At 42.5% G+C, this 23614-nt stretch overlaps 2 protein-coding genes across 5 annotated transcripts; both read left to right on the top strand.

Moving 5' to 3' along the window:
* Nucleotides 1–1688: 1688 nt before the first annotated feature.
* Nucleotides 1689–5993, top strand: LOC139621532 (ribonuclease kappa-A-like). Its single transcript, XM_071478132.1, has 4 exons — nt 1689–1990; nt 2132–2211; nt 4714–4837; nt 5247–5993. The coding sequence occupies exons 1-4, from the start codon at nt 1916–1918 to the stop codon at nt 5262–5264; spliced, it is 297 nt and encodes a 98-aa protein (XP_071334233.1). The 5' UTR covers nt 1689–1915; the 3' UTR covers nt 5265–5993.
* Nucleotides 5994–7025: 1032 nt separating this feature from the next.
* Nucleotides 7026–23203, top strand: LOC139621528 (protein NLRC3-like). Of its 4 annotated transcripts, XM_071478119.1 has the most exons (12): nt 7026–7286; nt 10064–10174; nt 10988–11101; nt 13923–14036; nt 14165–14243; nt 14397–14616; nt 16492–18283; nt 18385–18558; nt 19315–19488; nt 21072–21245; nt 21805–21851; nt 22008–23203. In XM_071478119.1, exons 2-12 carry the CDS (start codon nt 10107–10109, stop codon nt 22553–22555), a joined length of 3504 nt encoding a protein of 1167 aa, XP_071334220.1. In that variant the 5' UTR covers nt 7026–7286; nt 10064–10106; the 3' UTR covers nt 22556–23203. The 4 variants fall into 4 exon arrangements, with proteins under 4 accessions (XP_071334220.1, XP_071334221.1, XP_071334223.1 ...); XM_071478120.1 differs by lacking the exon at nt 13923–14036 and having other exon boundaries at nt 22008–22830; XM_071478122.1 differs by lacking the exons at nt 7026–7286; nt 10064–10174; nt 13923–14036 and having other exon boundaries at nt 11022–11118; nt 22008–22830.
* Nucleotides 23204–23614: the final 411 nt, after the last annotated feature.

The raw sequence follows: 23614 nt of genomic DNA on the forward strand, positions 1-23614 counted from the left end.
CAGCAGCCATTCAAGTTCTACATGTGTGAGACAGAAAATCAGAGAACACTGTTATCATTGTGATGTGTTATATTACACTGCAGTGCAGTGACTTTAGTGTCCATCAGTGTGATGAATGTCTCTTTAACTACACTTTCACAGAATAAAACATCTGGAGACAAAATATAAAGCAACATACAGATGTATAAATCACGGCTGCTCTCCACCAAGCAGCAGACAGACAGAGCACTACTGACTATACACTTTACATCACTCTTTGTAAATAAGTCACTAATGTATTACAGTAGACTATGGTTGTAAGGTGTACACATGTAACAATGAGGTCAATTCATCTTGTCATTGTCTTCAAAGCTGAAGTGAAATTAAAAAGTAAAATTCTGCTGAGGATGTTCAATGAACCTGCACCATCACTGTTCCCATGGTTCTTAACAACCAAACTGAAAGTGCTCACAACAAGGAAGGATCTGAGGTGGACCCTCTTGGATCAAATTAATGGTGGTCCCCAGAGGAGGATAATTCCTGACCTGGAGACCAGCTTTGCATTTACACTTGTTCTTTTTGTCCAAACATTTTGTATTGTGTGGTGTAAAGAGGAAGTCTCCAGTCTCCTCGTCCATCTGTGTATGTCTCCTTTACATTTATTCATTACAGTCAAATCAAACATCATAACATAGCAGAAGAACTTTGCAGTGTTGTTTCTTTGTAAATATCACAGTCTGTTCTGATCTGTCACATGTTCACAGCTCCTCTCATGACAGACAGAGATTTTTACTTCCTGGCTGTAGCCTACGTCTTCTGTTTCCATCAGTCCTGGATTATAATATAACTGTTACAAATGGCTGCTGGATAATTAATCTCAGACAGATCAAATTTCTTTCTTGTGTTTTTTTATGTTGCTTGTCTTTTTTCTTTTCCTGTGCACCATTGAGGAGCAGCAGTTGATGGGTTGTGCTCATCCTGACCTGCATGAGATCTATGCTTGTCATGTTATTTTAGATGAAGCAGAAAACATGGACTGGTTTTGGTTCTTGTTCAGCCCCCAGAACAGTGTCAGTAGTTCACAGATTATCTAGGTGTGTGGAGCTCTGGAGGGATGATGCAGATTTCATCTAAAAATCAGACACATTCGTTTGATTCTGGCCCATTTGAAGCAAACTTCATTGTGTCTGTTGACTGTGTTAAAAATAGACCAAATCAATTAATATCATCACTTCTTTTTAAACTTCAGTACTACCCATGAACATCACATCTTAGCAATGGCGACATCATTCAGAGCCCAACACGTTATAAGGGGCCACACTGGCATTTGCCTCTTTGTCAGCTATTCATGAGCAGCCTCCTGGAGATAAACTGGTAATGTTGTTTTCACAACATGAGAACCAGAATGAATCCACCACTTTGTGTCTGTACCACAGACACAGGAATCTTTGGCTTCAGCAGATGCGCCTTTAAGTTACAACTTAAACACACAACAACCACAATGTGTTTTAAACAGACAAACAAATATACAGAGACCAGACAGAGCAACGACCTACTGAAGACACAACTGTGGCCAGGTTGTTTCTGTTTGGGCTGAAGAGTGTTGTATTTCCGACAGGACCAGAACGCAGCATAGTTCCACGTCACGGCCATTGGGACGAAAGTCACGCCATTTAAGGTCACATGACTTTTCTTATATTTACATGAACATAATTAATGTGAAGCGCTGTAAAACATCGTGAAGCGGACGCGCTGTTGTTGTATTAAATATGTTTGATGTTTGACTCATTCATCTAACTTTATAAAACTCTTTCAACATCCCGGAAACTTCCGGGTTCAGTCCCAGTCACCTGATTGAACACATGACAGAAGTTTGCCCTGAGTTTGTGCAGCTGTTTCAGTCGCTCTCTCCTTCTGTTCATGTCCGACACTAACGATGCGCGGCCTCGTCTGTGGACCTAAATGCGCCGCCTGCGGGGTTGTACTCAGCATGTGGGGGGTGATAATGTTGGTGAGTGTCCTCTCTGTTTTTATTCCCGGCGACTGAACCTTCGTCTCCATAGATACGGAGCACCGAGAAGACGGTCAAACTCGACTATCTAGAGGAAGTAGAAGTCGTGAAGCTAACCTGTCCCCCCCCCTCCCCCCCCAGGCCATGCTCGGGATCTTCTTCAGCATACACTCAGCCACGCTGATTGAAGATCTGCCAGTTCCTGAAAACATCCAACAGGAGTAAGTTTCTACTGTCACACCTCACATCTGTCCCTGTACACCTGTCACACACCTGTACACCTGCACCGACGTCATACTTGTCACACACCTGTTAGAGCTTCACTGATGCCTAGGTTTATATACACCCAGCGGCCACTTTATTAGGTACACCTGATCGACTGCTCGTTAACTCAAATATCCAATCAGCCAATCACATGGCAGCAACTCAATGCGTATAGGCAGGTAGACATGGTCCAGACGACCGGCTGAAGTTCAAACTGAGCATCAGAATGAGGACGAAAGGTGATTTAAGTGACTTTGAACGTGGCATGGTTGTTGGTATTTCAGAAACTTTTCCTGCACAACCATCTCTAGGGTTTACAGAGAACGGTCTGAGGAAGAGAAAACATCCAGTGAGCAGCAGTTCTCTGGGTGAAAATGCCTTGTTGATGCCAGAGGTCAGAGGAGAATGGCCAGACTGCTTCGAGCTGATAGGAAGGCAACAGTAACTCAAATAACCACTCATTACAACCACGGTCTGCAGAAGAGCATCTCTGAACGCACAACACGTCACACCTTGAAGCAGAGGGGCTACAGCAGCAGGAGACCACACCGGGGGCCACTCCTGCACCTGTGGGAAGCGGGACTACACAGTACACAGAGCTTCTCTTAGCCGCAGACACCAGAGTGTTGAGTACAAGTGAAGTGAAGTACGAGTATGTGTGTGTGTATAGATAAAGTACTTATTGATCCCTTGGGGAAATTCAGATTGTCCAGCAGCTCTCTGATGTATTCAGTTAATATCTGAGTCAGTGTGATGATCCACTGTCTCTGAGGTGTTGAACAGTCTGATGAAAGAGGATTTCCTGAACCTCTCAGTCCTGCAGCAGAGAGATGAGACGTTAGCTGCTGCTGTAGCTGCTCCTCTGGTCTGAAGGATGTTGTGGAGAGGATGGTTGGTGTTGTCCAAGATGGCTGCATCTTACGGAGCATGTGTCTCTCCACAACAGTCCTGAGAGAGTCCAGACTCCTCCAGTCACAGACGCAGCCTTTTGAAGCAGCTGGTCCAGTCTCCTTGTGTTCTGGTCTGACCTGCTGCTGCTCCAGCAGACCAGAGCAGAGAAGAGGACTCTCTCCACCACTGACTGTAAAACATGTGCAGTATTTCACTGCAGACATCAAAGGACCAGTCCAGTTCACTGTTCAGGTGCACACCTAGGTATTTATAGGTGTGCGCCACCTCAGTGTCCTTCCCTCTAACTCTGACTGGCTGAAGTGTGGATCTAGACCTGTGAATGTCAGAGACCATCTCCTTGGTCTTGGAGGTTCAGAAGGAGGCAGTTCTTGTCGCTCCATTCACTGAAGGCCATCGTCAGATCCCTGTGCTGTCCCTCCTGATACACACCACAACAGCTGTGTCATCATCCAGATGTGGAGACTCAGAGTTGTATTTAAAGTCTGCTATATACAGGGTGAACAGGACTGTATCCAGGACAGTCCCGTGTGGAGCACCAGTGCCGTACTATGGTTATCTTGTGAGGTAATCCACAATCCAGGACCTGAAGGAGGATCCACCCACATCGCATCTAGCTTGTCTTTGAATGTGGGGTGTCGGATGGTGTTAATGCACTGGTTGACCACATAGGCCCTGTCCACATCACCTGATGTTGCCTGGCTTTTCTCCTCTTTATAGCCAGTGATGGTCCTCATCCCCTTCCACACCTGTCTCATGTTGTTGTGCTGCAGCTTCCTCTCGACTTTCCTTTTGTCGTCCTCCTTCTCCTACTTTAATCTCCCCTTCAGCTCATGTTGCACACACCTACACTTCTCCCTGTCTCCAGCCCTGAAGGCCTCCAGCCCTGTTTCTGGTTATGGGAGGTCTTGATGTCACTGGTGATCCACTTCATCACTCTTGTTAGTCAGGGAGCTAACATTCCTCATGAGGACTGATGGTAGAAAAGGCTTGTATCTCAATCTCCTAGCCTTTAGCTTAGCCTTTAGCTCAGCCTTTAGCTCAGCCTTTAGCTTAGCCCAAGCTCTGCATCCTTGATACCACACCTTCAGCTCAGCCGGTATGGGATATTTAACTCCATATCTGGTACGCTGTAAACAAGGAGGTCCTCCCTCGCGTCACTATTTGCGCCATCATCAGACGAAACAGCAAACACCAGAAAAAAAGACACAAAATGACAAAAACACACCAATACTCTGCAAAAAAAGTACACTCTATCCATCTGCCTGTGTGTGTGTGTATGTGTCAGTGTGTGTCTGTGGAACAGAAATAGTAGCTGAGGTGTCAGGTCATTCAGAAACACCAGAGGGCGCTGATGAGTCAATGTTGCAAGATGTCTCAGTCTGTATCATCTGTGTTTACATCAGCTGATCCACTGTCATCACGTTTTTAAAGTGTTTGATTGTAACTAATTGTTTCCCTACAGGGATCAATAAAGTTTTTCTGGTTCTTTAAGTGACTGAAGTGAACATGGACAGTGAGTCAGTGTGAAGTGTGTCATGTCTCCACAGTGACTCCCCTCAGAGGATCCACGAGCTCTACAATAAGGTGGGCTACAACTGCTTCATAGCAGCTGCTATCTACGTCCTGGTTGGAGCCTTCTCCTGCTGCCAGATGAGGCTCAACCAGCAGAAGGTGAGTCTGAGTCCAGGGCCAGTCAGTGAAGGGCACGGGTGAGAGAGGACAGCCTTCACCCAGACTGCACCTGTAGACAAGACCTGGGCTGTGTAGATGTTTCAGGTTTAGGACAGTGAAGTCTGAAGGTCTGAAGCACAGCTGTTTATAAAATGATGTCATATTATCTTCGTCATGATGATGATGATGATGATGAGCAGCAGAGACACGGTGTCCACATTAGTCATCTTTCAGGAATGAGCTTGTTTGTGATTATTTGACAATAATCCCTGAAGTGTTCACTACACACACTGAATCATGGTGGACTGAACAGACAATATGTTATCGTTCTGTTTGGACCCATCCTGAATCAGTATCATCAGGTGTTACAGTCTGTTCTCATACGCGTTATTGACGTGTTGTTCCTCAGGCGTACCTGGTGCACTAGTGCCACCTGCTGGACCAGCGAGCTCCCGGCGGCACTGACAGCAGGGGGACATACCTGGACTCACCTGCTCTCTGCTCACTGCCTCTGTCTCAGGGTTTAATGAAGGAGCGAGGACGCTGTGAGAGATCAGCTCCCTTCATGCATTTAACATGAGATTAATTCTGATCACAAGAGCCTTAATGATTTCACTTGTTGTTCTCCAGTGTCTGAATCATTCCTCTTATCAAAGTATTTAAATATTGTAAATAATTTTTCTGTATTGACTGTACTGTACAAGCGAACGTATTTCACTTTATAGCCAGTATCCAGCTGTGATTGGATCGGTCAGTAGAGGAAGTCATTAAACAGTCTTCTCTATGGTTCACCTTCTCTGCTTGTGTTCCACTGGGATCTCTGGGTTTGTTTGGTCTGTAGATACACAAGCCTGAATTTTCCATCTCTTCAAAACTGGCTTAAAGTTTACTTGGAGCTTTTGTCATAGCAACAAGTCCTCATATCTCAACCCTTGATCATGACCCAGACTTTCCAGCTGCTGAAATTATCATCACCATTATCACAGTTTAAGTTACATAATGAAAAGATAAAGAACCAGCCGACGTTCTCCTGGTGGCCTCTTCTTAAATCTAAATGGTCTGATTAATGACCTGTAGAATTTTTTTTTTTATTTTTACAACACTGAATCACAATGGATGTTTTTTTTAAACAATGATCAATAAAAAAATAAAAACAGATGTCAGAGTTAAAGCTTCTGGGTCTGGTTTGTATTTTATATAGTGATGCTGTTCCACTCCTTCATTCTGACTCACAGGAGTCAGGAACACAGAAACACACAGGAACACACATGGTTTGAGGGTCTGTTCGCAGACTTTTATGAGAGTTTACTGTTTTTCTCTTTACGTGCAGCAGTGGAAATTATTCATGACAGTGTAACATGAAGGTTTGATATGTGCTGGTGTGGATCACTGTATAAAACAAACAGGAGAAAACTGCTGCTTAAAAAGTTAATCAGTCTCCATCCAGCTCACACCTCATTCATCTCACAGCAACAACACTTTCCAACCAACTAACCAATCAGAAGCAAGAAGGCCTAACTGACGTAAATGAGAAGAAAAGTAGAGAGGTGGATTCAGGAGGGTTATGTCCAAAGTTTGAAATAATTTTTCACTTAAATGGGAATATGTATTGTTTGGTTTCCACGACCCAATTTACTAAAGGTGACAAGTTTTACTCAATAAATCTTGTTCTTTTTTATGCAAAATTTACATTCATGAGAGTAAGTTCTCCAACAATAATCCAGTCTTTCCTGCTTAAAAAATATATATCCACCCTTTTCTTAAAGTGCAAACACAAAAGTAATTAAGACGTCTAGTGCTTGCTTACATTATAATACTTTTGTTTGACATAGACCTGAAATTTACCCCCTGGTAGTTTTTTCCCCTCCTTTCTTTTACCTTTGGTTGTTAAACTGTATATTTGTTCATACATGTGCTTGTTGCTGATGAACTATTTACAGTGTCCATACTTGTTCGTATAATTGTTTATACATCTGGTTTGTTCTGATGAACTATTTTCAATTAAGGATTCAGGGGGTTGCTATAACTTTTTTTAAAAATATGCACATGTAAATATTCAAACTTGTAAATATGTAAATAAAAATCGTGTAAACATAAAAATGTAAATAGTTGACTGTGTGGACATAGTGCACATATAATTAAATGTATAAACACTGTAAATATACAGTGTGAATTCACATCTAAACATCTGAACAAAACCACAGAGCTACAGGCTGAAAGCAGGAACGTTTGTCCTCGTTTCCAGCTCCGCTGCCTGCGCTAGATCTGCCACTTGCCCCACATCTCGTTTTGACCTTTGACATCCTGTGTGATTGTGTGGGATTTGGACACCGGAAAGTCACGTCTCTCTCTATTGAAGTTTAAACTTTGAGGGGACGTTGGCGCGGATTGTCTCCCCCCCGCCTGGCGGTAATGCGAGCAGTGAAAACCGGAGTTACCCCACCTTCAGGTAGTGTATCATTATTATCTTGTTATTGTAATGGTATTATTGAATGCCATGTTATTGTCACTGGCTGAAAATGTTGGCTGTTATTGTAACGACGCGGGAGGAGGACCGACATCAGACGTGTCCGCCATGTTGTCTGGATATTCGCAGTAGAAACAGAGTTCGCTAGTTGATGGTCAGTAGTTGAACACAGTCTTTATTACTGCGTAGCTGACTTTCTCTGCGGGTGAATGGTCTGTCATTAGATTTACTCTATGGGACTGAGGAGGACTCAGTGGCGGGATGAGGGGCTGACAGGGTCTGTGGGGTGGTCAGTAAGCCCCTCATCACCTGAGTCAGCAGACTGGTGGTGAATTGGGTGGAGCAGAGGAGAGGAGAGCAGGTTTATGTTCTGCTACTGTAGACTTGCACTGCAGCTCGTTTACCTGACAGGTGTAGCTACTGGTCTCTTTCCGGCTGCAGGTTGTAGATGATTCATTTGAATGAATGAAGTAGAGAAGACGAAGCTGGACTGTTTCCCTGATTATTAATATCTGTAATTAGAGTCCTTCACAGGAAACTGTAGGCGGTTATTAGGAATTTGAACACCCTCAAACACTCAGTACAATTAATTATTAACCCTCCTGTTATGTTCCGGGTCAAATTGACCCGTTTTAAAGTTTGAAGATCTAGGAAAAATAGTTAAAAGTATTTTTTCAGTATGAAACTTCTTCTGCTTGCCTTAATTAGTGTAATCAACATTAATATGAAAATGGTTCATCTCACATATTTGCAACCACCCCCTGCATGTTTATATCACATAGATACTGTTCGGGTCAATTTGACCCAGCAGTCAAACTGGAGGTAAAAGGGTGTCAGAAATGTCACAACTGTGAGACATATTTCATCCCAATCACTCACACACTCGCGCACACACACACACACGCACACACAGGTGCAGGTGTTATAATATTTGACGAGAACCATTTATGTTCTCGCGGGAAAACTCCACCCACATTCAGTGGACACTCAACTGGGGAGGGGCGAAACATATAAAAGATTCTCTGCATGGGAGTCCTACCAACATTACACTCTGTCAGGCAAACCTTTACAAAATGAGCAGCAGAAGCAAAAGGATGACAGTCCAGGAGGCTCTGGAAGTCACCATTGATCATGACAGTGAAATGGAGGAGGATGTGTCTGAAGATGAAGACCATCTTGAGCTAAATTCTGATTCTAATGATTCTGATTTTGAACCAGATGAGGGAATTGCTCTTCCTATTCTTCCAAGCAAGACATTCATGTCAAAAAATGGTGAAATACAGTGGTCTTCATCCCCAAATATGCGTCAGGCAAAACTGTCTGCAGAAAACATAATCAAGACAGTGCCAGGGCCCACTAGGATGGCAGTGACTCGTGTGACTGACATCAAGTCAACTTTTGAGCTGGTCATGCCAGATTCAATACAGAAAATCATTCTGGAAATGACTAATCTGGAAGGGAGGCGTGTTTTTGGGGAGAATTGGAAGGAGCTAGACAAAACACGTTTAGATGCATATTTGGGGCTCCTCATCCTTGCTGGGGTCTATAATTCGAAGGATGAATCGACAGCCAGTCTGTGGGATGCAGAGACAGGCAGGGCTATATTTCGAGCCACAATGTCTCTGGAGACTTTTCACATTTTCTCCAGAGTAATCCGATTTGATAATCGAGAGACAAGGGCAGGTAGACGGGAGAGAGACAAGCTGGCAGCTATTAGGACTGTGTGGAACAAGTGGGTAGAGCAACTTCCACAACTATAACCCAGGCCCTAATATCACAGTGGATGAAAGGCTGGTGGCATTCAGAGGTCGCTGCCCATTTAGGCAATACATGCCTTCCAAACCAGCTAAATATGGAATAAAAATCTGGTCAGCATGTGATGCTGTCACCAGCTATGCATTGAACATGCAGGTTTACACTGGAAAGCCGGTTGGAGGAGCCCCAGAGAAGAATCAGGGCACAAGGGTTGTACTCGGCATGGCACAGGGTTATTACAATGTTAAGTAAAACTATTGTGTTTCATAAGTTGGTCTTTCAAAAGCAATACAGTGGTGAAACATTTAAAAAAAAAAAGTTTGAACATGCATTTTTTAAAATGAAAAACGAGTGAATTATCCTAATTGAACCATTACCTGTTTGAGGTAAGGAACACCATTGCACTAAATATTGATAGAATAGTTAGTAATGGAGGTAGTAATGAAATATTCACAGTGCTTGTTAGGAAACAGTATTGTATGTAAACAGAATCTTTTTGGGTCTTTGACTGTTGGTCTGACAAAACAAGACATTTGGAGACGTCACCTCAGACTCCGAGACACTCGAATGGATCATCTGTCTCAGTGAAATGACTGAATATTGTGACACTGGAGCTGTGACGTGAAATAGATATTGTGTGTGAAATAATCAACTTTAGGTTGTTTCATAAAGTCATATTCTCTGTCGACGCAGAGACTGTGTCAGATACAATCAGTTGATCTCAGTCCTTCTCTGTGTCAGTGGATGTTAATGATGGTCAATCGTGTGTGCTAGGCTGCTCTTCACGTCACTGCAGCTTCATGACTCCATCTAGTGGACTGATAGTGGAAGTACAGCAGCTTCCCCTTCCTCACACTGCTGACTGACTGCATTCAACTTGACACTGATATGAACCAGAGAAGAAGAGTCAATCAGTGGAGGAGCAGCTGATATTTTTACAGGAGAAATGATGTCAATTTCAGTTGATGTGCAGATGAATGATTTGTGTTTGTCTCCACATGAAGGTAGAAAGTGTGTGTGAGCTGATGTGGATGTGAATCCAGCAGCATGGATCAGTACGAGGACAGAGAGGAGGGAGCCCCTCCCTCTAAAGCCAGCCAGACCAGAGCTCAGAGGTGAGATGATGATCTCTAACTGTCCATGACTCTTCTCCATTTCAGAGCTCAGCACTCAGATCACTGCTCCATCATGATTGAAGCCCAGAGCAGCTGCTTGATGATGGCAACAATCATAATCACAATTACTTTGATCCATATTGAAATCACAGTTATTTAACACAATTAGTCAATGACTTTGGAAATACCATGCATTTATTGAACTTTAAAAATACTTTGTCTTTTTAACAGAGGAGTTTCTTAAACTTTAAATACAATTCAAGGGAAAAACAAATAAAAAAATGTATTTAAAAATGAAATAAGGGGGCATATTAGATACATTAGATATATAATATCTAAATATATACCAACACAAAACATCAACCCTTGATAGCAGCTAATATCAAAATAAAAAACAGATTTCAGTCATCATCAAGTGTTGGGTCTCTGTAGTTTTTCTGGTTATACATGACATAAGTTAGAGATATCTGAGTACAATACAATAATCATTTTATCTCAATGATCTTGTTTTCATTATTGTTGGAAGCCAAAATCGTAATTGAAAATAAAATTAGATTAATCATCCTGCCTTATACACCACACTCTGCTGGACCTGGACCAGGACCTCGATCCATCTGTTTGTCCAGGAAGAGCAACTGGTCCATATATTGTCCTTTTCATTTCATTTCATCTGTTGATGGAAGATCAGAATTTAAAACTGACACAGAAGGTGTTTCACACTACAAGTTATTTGTTGTGTCTATTGTTTAATAGTCATATTTGTCATCAGTTTTTATTCAACATGCACATTTATCAGTTCTGTTGTTGTTTCAGGATCCAGCAGCAGAGACCACACTCTGCTGAACCCAGCTGTCTGTCTTTAAAGAGTGACTGGTCAAAGGAGTGGTTCGTTGATTTTAAAAGAAGACATCTGGCAGCTGATCAGATGTAAGCTGTAACTGACAGTAAGACTCAGGTTATTGTGGGAAAGAACCAGTTTGTACAATGTGTTGTTTCACTGTTCGCATCCAAACATCACTTCCTGGACCTTTAGTTCTGGCAGATATGTTTTGGGCTCAACAACTATTTACAACATCTGCATTTTTCTGCATCTTAACTTCTTTTCTCTGAGATTTTCAGCCACAGTTTTTACTTAGTTAATCATGTAAAACAAAGACACAAATGACAGTCCACTGCTGCCTCAGTGATTCAACAATGATGAAACACATAAACAGTGAGCAGTTGGACGGAGCCGCAGGGCTGAACCCAAAGTAGTTATCAGGGGAGACAGTGAGGGAGATGAGGCCACACAGAGCCACAGTGTCAGTGTGCTCCACCAGGCTGATCGACACATCTTTCTCCCTCCCTTTCTCCGTCTTCCCCTCTTTCTTCCTCTCTCTCTCTCTTTCCCTCTCTCACCTTGTGGCCCAACAATCAGCTTGGCCCACCATGCTGACATGAATCATATCACCACCAACACATCCACTATTAACCAGTGATATTATTATTACTACTGTATTAAACTACTGTTTACGTACAAGCTGTTTACTATGATAACAAAAGGACCACAATGATATATTGAAATAGTCTAAATGCTTTAGATTATGAACACTCACACAGCCAAGGCAACTCACAGCACTTGGATGCCAGAATGCCCCCTCAGTACACTGTCCTGATGAAGTCCCTCTTACTGCACCAATTTTGCCACAAGAGAGCACCTGTGCAACAGTCTGCTGCCTTTCCAAAACAGCAGCAAATCTTTTCTTGAGGCTGGACATTGGATAGAAAATCAGCAGGCCTTTTTCAGGGTTCACAGGGTGGCTTGATGCAATCTCCCATATCGCCAACAACGTCTATTTGTCTTGATCCAGTCTGTGATATGCGCCTTAACAAAACATTTAAAGGTGGCACATTGGCTCAAGTAATGGTCCTCTGACTCACGATAGGAACAATAAGCTTTATGTTGACTCTTGTTCTTGCTCTGAACAGGTAGATTACTGGCTGCTACCTCAGTAACCTGCTTAGCTGACACATCCTTTAGGCCATGGAGAATGGTTGCTGCAAGAGGGACTGCCTTTGATTCATGCCATTGATCTGTCTTCTGCAAGACTTTTTCTTTCTGCCCCCGAACCCCTATGTAGCTGTCACTATCTTGGCATCAAGTTTCCAACTGCAACCCTTCAGAGAAGTCCATGAGGTTATATATCACTCCTGGCGTATGTGTCTCCAAAACTCAGACCTCATGTCAGCTGGTACCTTACTAAGGAGATGTGACACATGAGAATGGCATCTCAGTTCTGCTTCTCCATCTTGACCTAGACCTTGTTTTTAACAAACCAACAAGAGCACAGATATGCAATGCAAATGTTTCGAAGCCCTCTGTGTCTCCACATCTAATGTCAGGTTTGTCCATTACATTGGCTATTTTCCTGAGAGAAAACTGATGAAGCTGGTCAAATTTCTGACAGTCTTGAGACAGACCCTGTGAGATCAGGGGAAAAAGGTGTTGGGCCCTCCTGAATCTCATTAAGGGCAGAATTCTATTCATATAATGTGAAGTCCCAGCTGGCTTCGCTGGTGCATACTGTACTGGGTATAGAATAGAATAGAATAAAATAGAATGTACTTTATTGTCCCCATAGGGAAATTTGTTGTGAACTTGGAGCTGCGAATCTGAATGCTTTCACACCACAGCAGACGTACAGCACAGACAGAACAGCGCTGGCCATATCAAATCACAACAACAAAGACGTCACATAACACACACCTCACACATCGATCTTTGTGTGAGCTGTGCACAATCCCTGAAGCTTCAAGCAGCATAGTTTAAAAGTTTAATGGAGACATGAACAAATTAGTTTGTTGAAAAAAAATTCATATTATGACGTACAGATTCTGATAGTGCTTTACCAACTACAAAACTAGACTGTATCCTGAATCCAAGGAAACGTCACCTCCAGCTCGAAGGCCCAAATGTTGGATCAGTGACAACTATATAGGTGATGGTTGATGGATTGTTGTTCACCTTGGGGTCAGTCAGAACACACAGGACACTCGGATTCAGTTAACTCTCCTCCACTGACTTGTTTTGTAACACAACAGTACAGTTTTGTAATTATTTAGGTTTACAGGTGGGAGTTGAACACTGTGTGGTAGTTGATCAGAGAAACGCACAACTCACACCACTTGGATGCCAGAATGCCCGCTCAGTACACTGTCCTGATGACATCCCTCTTACTGAACCAATTTACTAACTCCATGAACCTAATTACACAACTGCCCACCTTTGCCACAAGAGGGCATCTGCGCAACAGTCTGCTGCCTTTCTAACAATAAGTAAATGATAAATTATAGGCTATATATCCTTTAGATCCTTTAGTCCCGGAAGCATCCCGACTCAGATCTCTGGTCATCCCAAACATATTCCTCTATTGTCCCCAGCATGACAATATGTTGTTAACCTCAAGCCCTGTGGCACAATAATCATTTTATCTCGATGATCATGTTTTCATTATTGTTGGAAGCCAAAATCGTAAATGAAAATAAAATTTGATTAATCGTACACCCCACTCTGCTGGACCTGGACCAGGACCTCGATCTTCATGTCCTTTTCACTTCATTTCATCTGTTGATGGAAGATCAGAATTTAAAACTGACACAGAAGGTGTTTCACACTACAAGTTATTTGTTGTGTCTATTAAACATATGGTCATATTTGTCATCAGTTTTTATTCAACATGCACATTTATAAGTTCTGTTGTTGTTTCAGGATCCAGCAGCAGAGACCACACTCTGCTGAACCCAGCTGTCTGTCTTTAAAGAGTGACTGGTCAAAGGAGTGGTTCGTTGATTTTAAAAGACGACATATAGCAGCTGATCAGATGTAAGCTGTAACTGTGTTGTTTCACTGTTCACATCCAAACACATCACTTCATGGACCTATAGCAGACCTGTATCTGTTTCTGTGTGGACAGACATAGTGTGAGCTCATTCTTCATGATTCATTCACAGAATGGACCAGGAGAGCTCAGAGGTTTCCAGTGGTCAGTCTGCCCAGCAGCATCAAACACACCTGCACTCCATATTTATGGTCTGTACATCAACAACGACTTTAACATCTGCTCACAATAATCTCCATGCTGCATTTTTAGACCAGTGGATTGTCAGTTTGCCCAACATGGATCTGATGTTTGGCTCCATTGTTTTAGTTTGATGGTGTCACTCATATAGTTTTCTGTTCCAGCTGCTGGAGGAGAACATGGTAACTTTTGTGAAGAACGAGCTGAAGAAAATCCAGAAGTTTCTGTGTCCAAAATGCTTAGAGAGTCGGAGGGAGGATGAGGAGGTGTTGGATGGTGAGGATGAAGAGCAGAGGAGGAGCAGCAGAGAGGCATTTCTGAAGATCACAGTGAACTTCCTGAGGAGGATGAAGCAGGAGGAGCTGGCTAACCATCTGCAGAACAGTAAAAGCATTTCTCTAAATGTACTGTTTTTGCCCACTGTCCTCCTAGTGAGCCTATACTTCACAGCCAGCTAAACTTCTCTTCATTTAATTTCTCCAAGGAACAAATAGTTGATTTAAGTAGATTTAATTACACTATTAGTTGGTTAGAAGTTAAGCATAAAATTCAGTATGATAACAATTTAAATCAACACCATGTGTAGTTACATGTTAACACAATATTTTCTTATTAGAACAAATTACTCCAAATTAGTCAAAAACATTTGAGTACAAGCGCATTTCCTCAGAAACAACCTCTGCATCTTTGGAATCCCTGAAGGTATGGAGGGGGACAATGCATGTGAGTTTATCAAGCAGACTTTTTTTTTTTTTGGTCATTCGGCTGCTTCCCTCAGGGGTCACCACAGTGGATCGCCGCATATTCAAGTCTGGCACAAGTTTTACACCCTTCCTGATGCAACCCACTATGGGGAATTTAGAGTAACAAGTTAACCCAGCATGCATGTCTTTGGACAGTGGGAGGAAGCTGGAGTACCTGGAGGGAATCCACGCAGACACGGGGAGGACATGCAAACTCCACACAGAAAGGCCCCAGGCCCAGGGTTTGAACCCAAAACCTTCTTGCTGTGAGGCACAGCAAGAAACCACTAACCACTGCACCACCATGATGCCCACAGTTATCGCTCTCGGACATTGATCTTAACATACAGTGTTGTCGTAGATCACTCGGACCAAAACCACCACCACAAGCCGCCCCAAGATCCACAATCACTTGCTTCCTCGTCTACCAGAACCCAGGAACTGGTGCCAAACACTGCATGGAAAAAAAAGAGATTCTCCTCAATGGAAAAAGAGTTTATTTTCCAGTTTTGCTCCTGCAGCTTTCCACAGGTCACAAATTTGTGGATGGCGATACTTATGCATCTTTTAGCTCCAACTATCCATAGGCCTCCTGCGCGGATTGCCCCCCTGTCAAGTGTCTCCATTGATGTTACATTGCTTCAGGATGATGACGAATGAGTAAAACAGCAATGTGATGTCTGCCTGGGATGAAGAAAGGATTAGCTTCATCCTTATGTAGATTCGCCCCCTACTGGTAGCAAGCTGTTGACATCAATGAAGGGGTGAAATTTGCAAAGTGGACTGTTAGGAGGAAGTTCTTGCTTTGCCTGGATGCACTTGATTTCTTCAGAGTACACCTCTTGCTGCACACATCTGACTGTCGTGTGCTCTGCTCTTGTCATCTCTGTATGTAAAAAATTTTCCTTATAGGTGTGTCAACCAACATACCTGCTGTCACCTCTGGACTTGGCAAAACAGGCGATAGTTGTTTTAAGTAGATTTAATATGAAGACATATGAAACTGACAAAAATACAGCTAAGTAAAATCATCTCAATATACTATTAGTAGGAAAGCAATTAAGCACAAACCCCAACACGATAAGGGAGATAACCAGGCAGATACATAAGGTACTTATCCAATGAACAATTTTAATCAACGCGTTGTGTAGTTACATGTTAACACAATATTCTTATTAGACAAACAAAAGGATGGCTAAAGATTATCCTCTTCACTTTCACTCTTCTGGAGACTTCCTGTCTGTCACTCTTCTTCTACACTACATGGGAATGGCCAATACTAAATTACATGCATCATCAGAAACAACCACTAGTAAATGAAATTGTACATAAAAATAAATAAATAAATAAATAGTTCCAACATCCTAAAAATTGAACGAGATGAAGAAATGGGACATTACTAATGTCTCAAGAGTCTAGGGCAAATATGTTCATATATGGCTTCTTTAGGGGAATTGAATTATTATGTGTACTATATGAATCAGTTATTGATGATTTTTTTTCTCTGTTCATTCAGGAACTCCTGCTGGAGTTTGTCAACGTAAACTCAAATCTAAGCTGAAGAAGAAGTTCCAGTGTGTGTTTGAGGGGATTGCTAAAGCAGGAAACCCAACCCTTCTGAATCAGATCTACACAGAGCTCTACGTCACAAAGGGATGCTCTGGAGAGGTCAATGATGAACATGAGGTCAGACAGCTTGAAACAGCATCCAGGAAACGAAACAGACCAGAAACAACCATCAGACAAGAAGACATCTTTAAAGCCTCACCTGGAGGAGATGAACCAATCAGAACAGTAATGACAAAGGGAGTGGCTGGCATTGGGAAAACAGTCTTAACACAGAAATTCACTCTGGACTGGGCCGAAGACAAAGCCAACCAGGACATACAGTTCACATTTCCCTTCACTTTCAGAGAGCTGAATGTGCTGAAAGAGGAAAAGTTCAGTTTGGTGGAACTTGTTCATCACTTCTTCACTGAAACCAAAGAAGCAGGAATCTGCAGGTTTGAACAGTTCCAAGTTGTGTTCATCTTTGACGGTCTGGATGAATGTCGACCTCCTCTGGACTTCCACAACACTCAGATCCTGACTGATGTTACAGAGTCCACCTCAGTGCACGTGCTGCTGACAAACCTCATCAGAGGGAAACTGCTTCCCTCTGCTCGCCTCTGGATAACCACACGACCTGCAGCAGCCAATCAGATTCCTCCTGAGTGTGTTGACATGGTGACAGAGGTCAGAGGGTTCACTGACCCCCAGAAGGAGGAGTACTTCAGGAAGAGGTTCAGAGATAAGGAGCAGGCGGGCAGGATCATCTCCTACATCAAGACATCACGAAGCCTCCACATCATGTGCCACATCCCAGTCTTCTGCTGGATGACTGCTACAGTTCTGGAGGATGAGGGGGAGGGAGGAGAGCTGCCCGGGACCCTGACTGAGATGTACATTCGCTTCCTGGTGGTTCAGTCCAAACTGAAGAATGTCAAGTATGATAGAAGATCAGAGACAGATCCACACTGGAGTCCAGAGACCAGGAAGATGATTGAGTCTCTGGGAAAACTGGCTTTTGAGCAGCTGCAGAAAGGAAACCTGATTTTCTATGAATCAGACCTGACAGAGTGTGGCATTGATATCAGAGCAGCCTCAGTTTACTCAGGAGTGTTCACACAGGTCTTCAGAGAGGAGAGAGGGCTGTACCAGGACAAGGTATTCTGCTTCATCCATCTGAGTGTTCAGGAGTTTCTAGCTGCTCTTCATGTCCATCTGACCTTCATCAACTCTGGAGTCAATCTGATGTCAGAAAAACCAACAACCTCCCTCTGGTCTGTAAGAAGAAAATACTCATCTACAGATACACTTTTCTACCAGTCTGCTGTGGACAAGGCCTTACAGAGTCCAAATGGACACCTGGACTTGTTCCTCCGCTTCCTCCTGGGTCTTTCACTGGAGACCAATCAGACTCTTCTACGAGGCCTGATGACACAGACAAGAAGTGGATCAAAGACCCTTGAGGAAACAGTGGCGTACATCAGGGAGAAGCTTGAAAAGGTTTCTGCTGTAGAACAAAGCCTCAACCTGCTCCACTGTCTGAATGAACTGAACTATGATGACTGGTTTTCGCAGATCAAGTGTTATATGTGTACATGGTATCTCACTCATGAACTGTCTCCTGCTCAATGGTCAGCTCTGATCTTCTTCTTGCTGTCATCAGAAAAAGGTCTGGATGTGTTTGACCTGAAAAATTACAGCAACTCACAGGAGGCTATTCTGAGGCTGCTGCCAGTGGTCAAAGCCTCTAACAAAGCTCTGTAAGTGTAGAGGTGGATTTATTCGTCATTATATGATGACACTTCTGTCTATTCACTGGGAGATAAAATAACTTTCTTTCTCCTTATTATAATCTCTTCAGGCTGAGTGACTGTAACCTCTCAGAGAGAAGCTGTGAAGCTGTGTCCTCAGTCCTCAGCTCCCAGTCCTCTAGTCTGAGAGAAGTGGACATGAGCAACAACAACCTGCAGGATTCAGGAGTGAAGATGCTGTCAGTTGGACTGGAGAGTCCACACTGTACCCTGGAAACTCTCAGGTCAGATCAAGTTACTGTTTGTTTGAAAATTTAATAAATATTAACTCAGGCTATGGCACAGTGGTGCAGAAGTTAGCACTGTTGCTTCGCTCTGTCTGCCTGGGTTCCTTGCGGGTACTCTGGCTCCCATAGTCCAAAGACATGTACGTTAGGTGAATTGGCAACTCCAAGTTGCCCATAGGTGTGAATGTGAGTGTTTCTTGTTGTTTGTCTCTATGTGTCAGCCTTGGGATAGACTGACGACCTGTCCAGGGTGTACCCCACCCTCGCCCAATGTAAGCTGGGATTGGCTCCAGCCCCCCCACAATGCTGTACGGCTAAGCGGTATAGATAATGGATCGATGGATGGATGAATAACTCGGGCTAATAAACAACAACTCATCCATGTTTTGATAAACTGTGGCAATAGTCACAATAATCTGCTGCATTTTCACTCTGTTTAAAATAGCACAATAAGGATTTTAGACAGTCCTAAGACAAACTCACATATCAACAAAACTACCAACTCCTCACTTGTTATTATTAAGATGTAGAGTTGATTTTTGTCCAACTGAGCAAATTTAAATTCTCTTTGTGTTTGGTGAGTTTATTATTTCCCTGTGAGCTGTAGTGAAAACTGAGACTTTTGTTATCTGACTGTTGTGAAGTCCAGTTTTAACATTGAAGGTAATAATAATAATAACAAATAAAAAAACAAAGTAACAATTTAATTTAACCAGGTGTTATTTTTCTTCTTGTTCATGATCATCTCTTCAGACTGAGTGACTGTAACCTCTCATGGAGAAGCTGTGAAGCTCTGTCCTCAGTCCTCAGCTCCCAGTCCTCTAGTCTGAAAGATCTGGACCTAAGTAACAACAACCTGCAGGATTCTGGAGTGACACTGCTGTCTGCTGGACTGAAGAGTCCACTCTGTGCACTGGAAACTCTCAGGTCAGATCAAGTTACTGTTTGCTTAAAAATCTTAGATCTTACTCAGCATATCATTGAGCCCACACATCGTCAAGACAGTACCCTTGACCTGGTGATGATTTGTCTCAGTGAGTGATATCACTGTATCTGATCACTTCTGTGTAAGTTTTGACACATGCCTGCCAGTAACAAAAAGCACAAAAAAGTCACAGTTCACAAGTGATATATAGACACTTAAAGTGTCAGAGTTAGTCACTCTCACCTAACTGCTACAAATGGTACATTAAATGAGGTGATTGATTCATTAACAGCAACTTGGTCAACATCCTAAACCTTGTGGCCGCGGTAAAGGTGAGAAAATAATCTTTTTGCAAACCATCACCCTGGATAACAAGCTTGATTCATAAGTTTAAGAGATCATGCAGAGCAGTAATAGTAATATTTACAAGAACCAAACACTTTCCTTTAATTCTGCTATGCGCCCTGCAAGAAGAGCCCACTCCTCCAGGGTGATAACATTGAGTGACAGGAACCCCTGGACACTTTTCTCCACTGTCAATCGACTGTTGAGCCCTGGCTCTGTCAGTGACCCCATAATCATTCATCCCCGTCAAAATGTGAAGAATTTGCTGCATTCTGTGCAAATCATGTATCCTCCATTAGAGCAGAAATTGTTAGAAATGGTCACATTCATGATAATCATCTAAAGGAAAAAATGGCAGTTATGTCAAAATTCTCAGTGATTTTGAACCTGGATCTCTGTAAGACTGTATCACTTTATTAAAATGGTTTTTAACTCTGACAGAGATATTGTCGATACATCCTTTGAAACCAGAATTTTTCCTGACACTTTCCAAACAGCATCTGTAAAACCACTGCAAACAAAGCCAAACCTTGATAGTGTAGTTTTAAGTAACTTGAATGGCACTTCAAAAAGTTGTTTTTTAACCAAATTAATAATTTTCTGAATGAAAAAAATGTTTTTGAAATGTTCCAATCAGGTTTCAGGTCAATCCACAGTACAGAGACAGCCCTTGTTAAAATTCTTAGTGATCTCAGAATTAACACCGATGCCAATAAGGTCTCTGTCCTGATTCTGTGCTGCATCTGACACAATAGACCCTGAAATTATCTCAGATTGTCTGGAGAACAGGGTTGGGCTCTCTGGGACCGTTTACATGTTTAATTGTAAAGCACTTTTAGGTACATCTCTTGTATGAAAAATGCTCTATAAATAAAGTTTATTATTGTTATATTATTAGATTATTTCGTGCTTGTTAATTACTAGTTATATCTTAGTAAACAGCTGCATTTTGAGCTTGTTTAAACTTATATAAGAACTTCAGTCCTGAGGCAAGATTACATATCAACAAAACTAGCAACTCCTCAGTGGTTGGTATTAACATGTAGAGGTAATTTTGTTTAAATGAGCAAATTCAAAGTCTTTATATTTTGTCCCAGAGTTAAAATGCAGGTCTGTTATTTTCCTGTGAGCTGTAGCAAAAACTGAGACCTTTGAATCCCTGGTCTGTGATCCAGTCTCAACAGCAATAACAATTTAACACAGATGTTATTTGTCTTCTTGTTTGTTATCATCTCTTCAGATTGAGTGGCTGTAACCTCTCAGAGAAAAGCTGCAAAGTTCTGTCCTCAGTTCTCAGCTCCAAGTGCTCTAGTCTGAGAAACCTGGACATAACTAACAACAACCTACAGGATTCAGGAGTGAAGCTTCTGTCTGCTGGACTGGAGAGTCCATACTGTACACTGCAAACTCTCAGGTCAGCCTTTACCTGTTTAACTGATGTCCATTTAAAATCTGATTTAAATTAGTGGATAAATAGCCAACCTGCCATCACAGCTGATCACAGATATCTATAGAAGTGCTTTGACTTGTCTACAGTGGAGAGCCAAGTGTGGAGGTCCTTACTGGTTGCTCACCCAGGCTCTTGAATGGCTGTTGTGTCACTGATGGAATCTGGGTGTCTCCCAGAAAGAAGCAGAACTGATTGGTTACTCTTCTCTTCTTGAGGACCACTGAATTAGTGCAGTGAAATAGTGCAGCCAGCGATGACACCCTCAGACTAAAGTCATAGTAATAGTTTTCACTAGTTTCCACTAACTAGTGTGGGATTTACCCACAATCATTAGCAAGGTCCAGCCAGGAAATAAATATGTGTCACACAACAATACTGATATCAAATAGAGAAAATAAATGATGAAATATTTTCTCCTTGTCTCCTCCCTGCTCCGTATAATTACAAGATAAGGTGAATGTACATCCACACATAAAAACCTCCATCAATCAGAATAATGAAACAGTGTCCCTCCTCCTTTCAGCATGGAGCCTGGTGTGGTCCGGTGGTTGAGACCAGGTCTGAGGAAGTGTAAGTGTGTTTTTAATTTGATTAATGAAAACAAAGCAGCACATTCAGCCATCTTCAAACTGTCACATCACTGATGTCATGAGTCATCATCAGACTGTCAATAACTGATCAGATGATAGATCAGTAACTGTAGCTGTGTCTTGTTCTCTCCGTCAGATTCCTGTGAACTCACACTCGACACAAACACAATGAACACAAAGATCAAACTGTCTGACAACAACAGGAAGGCAACACATGTGGAGGAGGATCAGTCGTATCCTGATCATCCAGACAGATTTGACCAGTGTCCTCAGCTGCTTTGTAGAACAGGTCTGACTGGCCGCTGTTACTGGGAGGTCGAGTGGAGAGGAGATGTTTATATATCAGTGAGTTACAGAGGAATCAGAAGGAGAGGAAACAGCAAAGACCGTGTGTTTGGCTGGAACGATCAGTCCTGGTCTCTGGACTGCTCTGATGGTGGTTACTCTGTCTATCACAGTAGCAAAGTAACATCTATCTCCACCTCCTCCTCTTCCTCCTCCTCCGTCTCTCACAGAGTAGCAGTGTATGTGGACTGTCCTGCTGGCTCTCTGTCCTTCTTCTCTTTCTCCTCTGACTCACTGATCCACCTCCACACCTTCAACACCACATTCACTGGACCTCTGTATCCTGGATTTGCACTCTGGTCCAGGTCTGGTTCCTCAGTGTCTCTGTGTTCGGTGTAGCCGAGAAAGTCTCCACCTGATAGAGAAACTGTCTCAATGTTGAACAGATACAGTTCAGTGTGTACATGTCTCATGTTTTCAAATTAATGTGTTAAATCAGTTTATTTTCTGAACTCTTGTAAGTGATTCCTTGTAAACGTCTTTCTCTTCCAGTCCTGTATAATTATTACTGCTGGGCCTCAATCCATTCAGGATGTTGGAGACCACATGTTCTTCTATTCCACAGACAAAAAAAGGCTCCCCCGCAATTCCTCATTTTTCACACCTGGGAGGACCACCCCACCCTGGCCCTCGCTGTGGGAGGGTCAAGGCTCCCAGCAGAAGGTTAGCACTGCTGCTAACAACTCTTCTCTTTAGGCCTGCTCACAGCAGATTGCTCCACATCAGCAGTGACACTGTCTGCTGAAGGTTAATGAGTGAACAAGTGTAGTTTCTTTGTTTGGCACCATCTTGTGGTGTCATTCTTGTTTAAGCCATGTGGTCACAGCAACCATCTTCTCTTTGTGTACCCAAAGACACACACACCCACACATGATTATTTTGCCTGTTTGAGGCCTGTGTAATAATTGTTAAAATATCAATGCCCAGCATTACTGTATGAAATGCTTCTAATTTTTTGTCTTTTCGCAATAAAAGCGTCACTGTGAATATCAGTGTTTTGTCTTTCTCTGAATCTCTACTGAGTTGGTTCATTTCAAACTAAAATGCTGTCACAGTTTGTTTGAAAGGTCTGAGAAAAGACAGACAATGAAACTGGTCCTAAGGCTCTCAGTGTTGAAGGTTTATGTCAGAGGAAAGACTGAAGGCGTCTAAGAAATGAGATTCACAGTGTCTTTGTCCAAGACAAAGTTAGGTGGCCAATAACTCTTAATAAAATTTGAGGTTATCGTTCAATTCTGATATTTAGAGATTTTATGAAGCCAAGTACAGAGGAAAGACTGAAATTCTCCAAGAAAAAAAGTTTTAATTGTTTTGATCCTCTCTTCTGATTGGCTGACTGACCTGGGTGGGGTGGCATGAGCGTCAGGGTGTCATACAAGCTAGAACCGCCACTGCTGA

The sequence above is a fragment of the Trachinotus anak genome, unplaced genomic scaffold (genome assembly GCF_046630095.1).
Source record: "Trachinotus anak isolate AG129_WGS33_773 ecotype Australia unplaced genomic scaffold, CSIRO_AGI_Tana_v1 ptg000005l, whole genome shotgun sequence".
In the NCBI taxonomy this organism is placed as follows: Eukaryota; Metazoa; Chordata; class Actinopteri; order Carangiformes; family Carangidae; genus Trachinotus; species Trachinotus anak.

Excerpts from the sequence above, each read along its gene's own strand:
- LOC139621532 (XM_071478132.1), top strand. The coding sequence starts at position 1,916 with ATGCGCGGCCTCGTCTGTGGACCTAAATGCGCCGCCTGCGGGGTTGTA. Across the intron at positions 1,991-2,131 it reads TGTGGGGGGTGATAATGTTG|GCCATGCTCGGGATCTTCTT; the intron begins GTGAGTGTCCTC and ends CTCCCCCCCCAG. Across the intron at positions 2,212-4,713 it reads CCTGAAAACATCCAACAGGA|TGACTCCCCTCAGAGGATCC; the intron begins GTAAGTTTCTAC and ends ATGTCTCCACAG.
- LOC139621528 (XM_071478119.1), top strand. The coding sequence starts at position 10,107 with ATGGATCAGTACGAGGACAGAGAGGAGGGAGCCCCTCCCTCTAAAGCC. Across the intron at positions 18,559-19,314 it reads TGTACCCTGGAAACTCTCAG|ACTGAGTGACTGTAACCTCT; the intron begins GTCAGATCAAGT and ends TCATCTCTTCAG. Across the intron at positions 19,489-21,071 it reads TGTGCACTGGAAACTCTCAG|ATTGAGTGGCTGTAACCTCT; the intron begins GTCAGATCAAGT and ends TCATCTCTTCAG.